This window comes from Rhamphochromis sp. 'chilingali' (assembly GCF_963969265.1).
Source record: "Rhamphochromis sp. 'chilingali' genome assembly, chromosome: 4".
Taxonomy (NCBI): Eukaryota; Metazoa; Chordata; class Actinopteri; order Cichliformes; family Cichlidae; genus Rhamphochromis; species Rhamphochromis sp. 'chilingali'.
This window is the reverse complement of record NC_137948.1, coordinates 45,015,184-45,024,245: the sequence shown is the minus strand read 5'-3', so window position 1 is coordinate 45,024,245 and position 9,062 is coordinate 45,015,184. Positions and strand designations below refer to the sequence as shown.

Below are 9,062 nucleotides of genomic sequence, written 5' to 3'. Positions count from 1 at the left end.
TGTGTGTGTGTGTGTGTTGACTGTACAACAGTGATGAACTCTTTAATAAATAGCTGCTGTTGACGTCACGTGTTGGTCTGTCCTACTTTGGGATGCTGCAGCGAAACAAATGTTCACTTCCTGCTTTGATTATTTTCAGTGTGGGAAACTGATGATGATGATGATGGTGGGTAAACACTGTGAACATTAAAGGTTTGTTTGCTGGATTGGTGCTGTAAGTCTGCTAGCAGCTGGATACTCACAGGTGTGTGTGCCACACACTGCACTAATGTAAACAGCACACAGATCTGAACATTACAGAAATGTTTTCACATGAAAGCTGCATTTTAAATTTCACCAGGTGTTTTTTAATAGTCCCGTTAAATTTGCAAAAAACCCACAAAATGAATCGAGCCTTTGTGAGATCTGCAAACAACAGCTGAGCGTCCCTGTATAGATGTTTGTTTGAAAGAAGCAGCCAGTAAGGTTGCACAGAGGTCTGTGTGTGTTAGCTCCCAGCATGAGCCACACAACACTGCTTTCAAAATAAGACTGACTGTAACTCCAGAAACACTGAATCTAACAGATCGTTATCGTTGCAGCTCTGCCCGACACACGTGCTGTGTGTCTGAATGATGTCCTGTGTGGCAGCAGAGCTGAGTCTGCTGCACTGCCTGTTCAGAGGTTGGTGCAGATCATCTATGATGGATACCAGTTTGTTCAGGGCCCTGCTCCCCACCACAGCTTCCAGTTTGCAGCACAGAGGCAGCCTTCATTCAGTTTGTTGGTGTGAGCCGATCTCCCCGCAGTGACTGAAAAGCAAACACCTCATCACCTTCTTGTTGCAGCCTCTGTGTTGCTCGTCCCTCCTGTCGATGTGGTCGTCCCAGGATACATATAGGTCATGTCATCCCCCCTGAAGCCCTCTTACTCTCATGCAGGAGTCTGTTCCTCCCAGCCACTGCAAACTCTTTGTTACCAAATTCCATCATCATTCAACTGCTGGAGCAAAAATGATAGCAAATAAGGATTTATGAAATCTTTCTGATAGCGCTAGTCCTCCGTTTAATTTATATAGCTCCAAGTTACAACAACAGTTGTCTCAAGGCGCTTTATATCGTAAGGTAAAGAAAACCCCCAAAATCATGTGACCCCCTACGAGCAGCACTTTGGTGACAGCGGGAAGGAAAAACTCTCTTTTAACAGGAAGAAACCTCCAGCAGCACCAGGCTCAGGGAGGGGCGGGGCATCTGCTGCGACCGGTTGGGGGTTAATATATTTAAAATGCAAACGCTCCCTAATGACTGTGTGAAGGTCTGATCTGGAACATCCCTGAAAGCGATTTTTGTGATTCAGTCCACTTTTCTCTTTACAGCACAAACAGGAAACGAGCTCCTACGGAGCCCCGCAAGGTCCACTAGAGAAAGGAACTGAAGCTGTGTGAGATCCTGCAAGAGTGTTTTAAGTCCACGTGCCTCCAGGTCAGCACTGAGACCTCGGAAACAACCACCGCGATGGAAGACACGGCCGCTTGGCCTGAACTATGAGCACATTAAACCAGCCGTCCGGGACAAAGTCTTCCCTGTCAGTCTTGGTTAAGTTCACTAACATTATGCACTCCACACTGTATATAAATGCCACTTGTTTTGCACATATTCAACTCTGTATATTTTATTATTATTATTATTATTTTATTTTATTTTTTTACTATTTAATTTGTAAAAATGTGTATACACACACACACACACACACGTAGGAAAATATTTAGTATACACATCCAGAAATGCATACACTATTATATATTGTACATATATTTATTAGTTTCAGGTTGGCCATTCTTGTATTTTGCTCGTTTGTGTTGTTGTGTTTGCACATCTCTGTTGCTTGTGGGGCTCGCACACAAGAATTTCACTCGCATGTGCTGTGCCAGTGTGCCTGCACATGTGATGTGACAATAAAAAGTGATTTGATTTGATTTAACAGTGCTCTGGACAGTCCCGTGCGAGGCTCCGTAGGGCTTCATAAGAACCTGATGTTTAACAGTCCACGCTGAAGTTACCTGGTCTCCGTGAGTGCTCGCGCTTGTTTCGTTTTGACTTGAAGCGTGGGAGCACACACACACTGCAGCCGTGGACGGTCTCGTTTATGTTTAAACACATTTGTCCAGGTTTGTAGAAGTGAGAGCGGCTCTGTCCAAAGTGCTCACATCACTTTCTGGACCCCAACCAGCGATCCGACGATCCAACATGCGGGCAGTCATGTGAGTGGGGGGGCTGTGATTGATGACACCTGACGTCATCAATCACAGTTGTAGTTTCCCAGCCCAGGTAAAGAGTTAAGGTTTTACATGTTTACTTCCGGGTTCGCCAGCTCTTACGACACATCCGTCTCAGCCTCCCACGGCCACGTCCGTGCGAGCTCCAGCAACATGCCTTTCATCGAGCTACAGAGCAACCTGCCCGCCGGCCAGTTCTCGGAGGCCTTTCTGAAGAGGCTGTGCTCCAGCACCGCGGCGGCTCTGGGGAAACCCGAGGACGTGAGTACGGCACACACACGAACCCAGCCCGACCTCCAGGCTGACAGGCCCGCGAGCGAGCGCCGCACACCGAGGATACGTGTCCGCTGATCAGCTCTCTCATCACCCTCTCAGCCCTGATCCACGTACGACAGGTGACCAATCACAAGCACCGATCGGGAAGAGTTGGATATGACGCGTGAATCGGTGAAAGTCACGCGCAGTGAAAGAGCGTCAAAAGTGTTTTTACACGCGTCGAAGAGCCGCTTTGTCAACAAAGTTGATTCAGTATCACAGCTCCATCAGCAGGACACAGCACAGGCTGATAGCGCTGGATTATAGTCACGTGTCTGAAACGAGGGTGTAGTTTCTATTCTTGCAGCTGCAGCCTCTGGATCACGCGTGGGGACCTGCAGGTTTTAGATCTCACCTGAATCGCACGATGAGTTTGTTACCCGGTGTTGTGCCAAAAACGGATTTCCAATGTGTCTGTGTATTTTTTATGAGTAAAATCTTTACATGTGTTGGTAATAGACTTCGGTGAACAGGGTTTACAAAAGGATTATAAATTGAATTAAAAAATTATCAGTTTTTCAAGTATCTGTATAACTCTGTGTTACTGTAGTTACTTTATAACAAATTCGGTCCTTTAGCCCCACTTAAAATATGTTTACAGAACTATTGTAATTTTTGCTGCCATTTCTGCTGTCCTCTTGGCCAACTTACTCTTACAAGAGACTTTTAATGTTAATGAGAATTGCATAAATAAAGGTCATATAAAAGTCACTGCCAAAAACTGATTGCGGCTTCTACCTTGTTACACAAATGTTGTTTGTGGCCAAAGATGGCTTTATGTTATCCATGAGGGATCCATTTGACATATGTTTCACATATTATAGCCCAACAAGTTATTTATAGCAGTTTAAATTAGAGATGGACCGATCCGATATTACGTATCGGTATCGGTCCGATACTGACCTAAATTACTGGATCGGATATCGGAGAAAAATAAAAAAATGTAATCCGATCCATTAAATATCACGAAAGCACCTCACAAAACTTGCAACACGCCGTAACTCACCTCAGAACGTTAGCACGTCGGAGCAGTATGCATCACGTGATAGAGCGGCTGTGGCATGCGGGACCTGTCGGTGGTCTGGATAGCATTTGGAGCTTCGCTAGCAACCTGGCATTTCATCTCCGACAAAGTTATCCCCGAGAGAAGTAAAGCAAGTGTGTAAGTCCATCTCTGAATGTTTGTAAAGCATTCCTGCGTTAAGCTTAACAAGCGACTGCCTCTCGCTCTCCGGCTGCTACTTCAATCATGAAACTGCTTAAATGATCAGCTGATCGGCTTTTCTGTCGTGAGTCTCTCTTGTTTGTTTTTGGTCCACTTTGCACCAGAAAGAGGAAACCAGCGGCTGAACAACAGCAGCACGTTTAAGCTTGATAAGCTGTTGTTAGAATTTATTTATTATTACTTTCTACTCGAGGATCTTTTTCTACAGCTGACGGCTGGTAACTGTGCAGGGGCGGATCTAGCAAAGTTTAGCCAGGGGGGCCGATAGGCCATTAACTGGGAAAAGGGGGCACAAAGACATACTTTTCTTTCTTATTCTCATTTAAAATGTCTAGCTTTTAATAAATAATTATCTGACACCCAAAGTTTTAATTTGATGTAAAATGAATAGAAGTCCATTACTGTATATAGTAACTATTAAGTCTAATATATATACCCTAGTAAGCTATAGTACTCTTTACTTTGGGAAGGTACCATCTGTGCAGTCTGCAATTTTGTTGAAGAAAGATGTTGAATCTATTTAATATTTCTTGAAAAATAATTGATTTCTGTGTATTTTTTTTCACACTGCATCAAATTAAGGTTGATTACGTCGATTAAGCATCATGAGGTGGAGCGTGAGGGGTGGTTCCCTATTTTTTATTTATTTATTTTTGTTGTTGCTGGGAGTTGGAACCCTATTAGTTAGGTTGCTTAATATTTATGCTAAGTACTCTTTAAAATACCAGAATAGGGAGGATGGTGTAGGTTTAAGTTTATTAGATTGATCAGTATTGCTGAACTATGAAATATTTTTTTTGTATACAGGTATAACAGAATAGCTTTAGTGTAGTTGTTGTTTTAAACTTGAGTATGAACTTGCAGACTTGCAAAATGCAGCAAGATATTTTAAAAAACAGTTTTGTTGATTAAAAAACACTATATCGGATTCATATCGGTATCGGCAGATATCCAAATTTATGATATCGGTATCGGTATCGGACATAAAAAAGTGGTATCGTGCCATCTCTAGTTTAAATACGACCAATCAGTTTTTGGCAGACAATCACTATTTGGCACAACACCGGCCTCTGGAGAACCTCAAGACATGCTGAGGAGGTCATTTAGCCATGCAGATCAAGGACACGTCTAAAACCTGCAGGACACCGGCGCTCGAGGCCTGGCGTTCCCCACACCTGCTCTGATGTAAAGAATAAAGTAAATGCCCTATTCCAGCTGTAGCCAGCAGCTACAAACGCACTCCGTGTAGGACCACTCAGGCTTGGAGAGCTATAAAAGCTTTAAAGCCAACAAGCAGTGAAGCTGCTAATAAGAATCCACATTTAATACTGATGCTCATCAGAGAAACACAAAGACTTTGGACAAACCTGGATGTCGAGGTGATGTTCTGGAGATCTGCTGTCAGTGTTTTTGTCTGCATTTGTAACAGAACTGTGACTGACCGAGTGAAGAAGAGCACGCTGCTAAAACTAGTTTCCATGGAGCACAAACACATGAACAGCATTTTAATCAGCATGTCGTGTGTATCGGGATCCAATGATAATATTAACATGTATGTGCATTTGCTTGAACTCTTGTTTTTTACCAAACCTAATGACATGCTGGCAGAGACCGCTCACATCTGGAGCCGGGACAGAGGACGATGTCTCACCAGTTTACAGGAGAGCAGTTAAACTGGGATACTGTGTTAGGTCAGGGCTTGTCAGCATGCAGTTCAATGTGCCACAAGTAGCTTTCAAATACCTATGAAAATATACATTTCATCCAGCAGATCAGGTTACTGTGCTAGCAGCGAGGAACGTGGCTAATTTCACACAGCTTTGTCTCAACTCAAAAAGAAGGAAAAGCTAATGATAAAAATTTAAACCTTCTCAGATAAGAAAGACTTGCCAACAAACAACGCAGAAGTATGGAGAGCAGAATGTTCGTACAGGGCGTCGCTTCACCTTCGGTCAGGGTCATAGCCACTGTAGGAGGTCAGAGGTCAGAGTTACTGTGTCCACCTCCACAACTTTTAAACACTAATATTTTACCCCTCAGAGATGTACATGAAAGAATGTGACTCTGCTTAGAGAAACACGAACTGTACCTTTGCACAAAGTCTGATAACACCAAACTATTGAACACTGTATTATTCAGTGGATTAACTGCACTGATGCTCGTGACCGTGTTTAAGGCTACGTCATGTTTTGCGTGTGCAGCGAGGACACAGAGGAGTAACTGGTGCACCTGTGCTGCCCTCTGTGGAAGTAAGCACACTTAGTTTGTTTGATGAAGCCTCGCCCGTGCAGCCTTCTTTCTCAGTCGGGCTTCAATGCGAGTGTCTGTGTCTTTGGTCCAGCGGATGAACGTGGTGGTGACGCCGGGGCTGCCGATGCTGATGGCAGGTTCCACCTCTCCGTGTGTGATCCTGTCAGTGTCTGCTATCGGTGTGACTGACACCGCCGAGAAGAACAAGGAGCACAGCGCCAAGATCTTTGAGTTTCTGACCAAGGAGCTCGATCTGAGCCAAGACAGGTGAGTCTGCTGTGCACACTCGCTGTAGTTACCTGTTTACTGAGGCTGTCTCCTTAACAGCTTGACAGTGATCACATGTAAAGGCTGTGAATGTTAATGATTCACTAACTGAATAAACTAACGGACATGAGCCGCTGAGCCTTTTCTGAATGTAGACAGCTGTTGTATAAATATACTTTGGAAAGAAGAGCGTGTACGTTTACTACTCTGCAGAATGCTATAAAGTCAAACTGGGCCCGATCCCAGCAGAGCCCAGCACTAATCAATGCCACTGCAGCACTCAGTCAGTCAATCAATCAATCAAGCCTTTTATTTGTCACATGCAAAGTTTACACCTGCAGTGAAATAGGACCCCCCCTCCCGTCCATACATACATAGCACAGACATCACATGGGGATACAGGTCAGAGATCGGTAGCGTTACAGAAAAACACTGAAATATACACTACAATGGGAAAGTACAAGAGGAAAAAAAGAGACCTCTACTCATGCTGGGCTCCTGGGAGGACAGCATGAGAACAGGAAACAACAAAACTCCTCTGCACAAAGAAGCACATAAATGTCCACAGCACAACATTATGGAGCACGTGACCAGCCACAGGGTCGGGTGGGGGGTGAGGAGTAATCCGAAGCAAACACAGCAGCCATCCTGCCCAGCGCTACCATCCAGCGCGGGCTCAGACCCGCCTCGCGTTCCCAGGAGGCAACAAGCATCGAAGGCGTTTGGAAAGGGAGGGAGGATGAGTGTGTGCATATCAGTGTATATGTATGTGTGGGCGTGTCCAGAGTTCAGCTGAGACAGTGTCCTTCGCCCTGCCAGGCTCAGTAAACAGTCTTCCAGCCAACCCAGGTGGCCTTGCATGGAATGGGAAGAACAGACTAAACACAGTCGTTATCAGGGTGTTGTTGTTCAGCTCCAGCCTTGCGACTGCAGCTGGCGCCGAGAGGGTATCCGCATGAAGTGATGGTGCTTTTTACTTTAGTGCGAACAGCTCATATGAATTTCAAAGCAGTTCTACAGTCCAACACTGGTCTCTCAATCTCCCGTTGGAGAGCCGCGAGCTTCGCCATACTTACGTTCTGTGATGTTGTCATTCTTGTGCTCAAAGAGCCGATTCTGAGAACTCACAACAGTGGGCCTCCTCGAGATGTCATCCAATTTGGGCTCAGAGATCTTATTCTGAGTATTCACAGCAGCCGTAAGCTTCTCCAAGATCTTATCCATGCTGCGTTCAATGAGCCCATTTTGAGAAACTCACGCCTCTTCCATCGTTCCAATCCCAGCGGGCAGCCTTGTGGGGGTTTGAACAGCCGGTTCTGCTTTCTTAATTCTTCGATAAGTCAGGGCCAAGCCAGCTCCGATCAGCCAGAACCCTGTTACCATGGTTCTGAATAGGTAGATGTCTTCAGCACTCAGGCTCACCCGAGCCCAGACTTCTCGTTGAGAAAGGGGTGTCAATTGCATTCAGGGACCAGTTGATCCAACCCATAATTCTCTTTTAGGTTTTAGAGAACAGACTGTGAGAGTGTTCCACGGAAAAGTAATAAAAAGTAATACAAAAAAACACGAGACTAGACAAGGACACAAGAGGCTAAGCAGGGAAGCTAAGGGAGAGGAGAAAAGTGCGACCGCCTTCGTCAAGAGCAAGAGCACTCGCAACAATCAGAAAACAAGCCCAAATCCTCACCTCTGCACCACCGTGCTCCACAACACTGGTGCAGAGGTGTTCGATGTGCTGTGTTTGTGCTTCTTCCTCCTGTTGTTGCAGATCATCTGGACACATGTGGAGCATTTCCCATTAGGATGATGTAGAGAACTGATTTGGTAGAAAGATTGCTTCCAGGGCCAGTCTTCTGTCTGGGATGATGGTTTAAACACAGTAAGCATTAGTGCTGCTGTCAGCGATGAGTGTGCTGCTCTCATGTGGATGTGCAGACTGACTGCTGTGTTTGATTGGCAGGATTGTGATTGTGTTCAACGCGCTGGAGCCTCACCAAGTGGGGAAAAAGGGAACCGTCATGAGCTTCCTGTGAAGGCTCGCCTCCCTGAACGACCGGCTGTACCACATCAGCACCCGCCCCCTCTGCACAGTCGTTTAAAGGTCACTTGCTTCATTTTCACACCATGATCATTTCTGCTGTCTGAACCAAACCCAAGCTCTGCGACTGTTACATTCGCTTGGTTTCTATACTTGTTACGAAGAAGCGCACAGAGAAAGAGCTCTAAAGTTTGAGTTTTGATGTAGCAGAGGGCTCCTCTGGAAACAATGTTACTGTGATGTGGATGAAATAAACACAGTTCACTTATGTGTGTGTGTGTGTGTTTGCCTTCTTTCACATGTTAGCAGACACGTGGGAGCCATCACTGCACGTTATACATCTGCTGCCAGATTCTCAAAGCTCAGCTTCACCTGAAAATGTTCATTGTTTCGTGTGTTCAGCAGGTTCGATGTGCATCTTTGCACATTGGTGATTTCAGTCGTTAAAGAAGTGCGACGTACAGCTCGTAGCTCCTGGCTCACACACATCAGTGAGAAAGGTGCCACTTTTTACATGTGTATCCTAAATGTGTTAATATTCCTTATCTAAAGAAGACATGGCTAAATGCCTCGTCCTTACTGAGCAACACGTCTTTATGTGTGAGAGCAGAGGAAAGCTCCTGTGTTGGCTGAGGTAGAGGACCGTCTCCATTTGCAGTAATACTCAATCCTACAGTTGGAAATGTACTGGAAAAGGTGAGTTTAATCTAAGT

The 9,062-nt window shown here is 45.2% G+C and overlaps 1 protein-coding gene across 1 annotated transcript; it reads left to right on the top strand.

Annotated features, from left to right (window-relative positions):
* The first annotated feature begins 2,349 nt into the window (after positions 1-2,349).
* Positions 2,350-8,619, top strand: ddt (D-dopachrome tautomerase). Its single transcript, XM_080879480.1, has 3 exons — positions 2,350-2,515; positions 6,136-6,311; positions 8,272-8,619. The coding sequence occupies exons 1-3, from the start codon at positions 2,408-2,410 to the stop codon at positions 8,342-8,344; spliced, it is 357 nt and encodes a 118-aa protein (XP_080735606.1). The 5' UTR covers positions 2,350-2,407; the 3' UTR covers positions 8,345-8,619.
* The last annotated feature ends 443 nt before the right edge of the window (positions 8,620-9,062 follow it).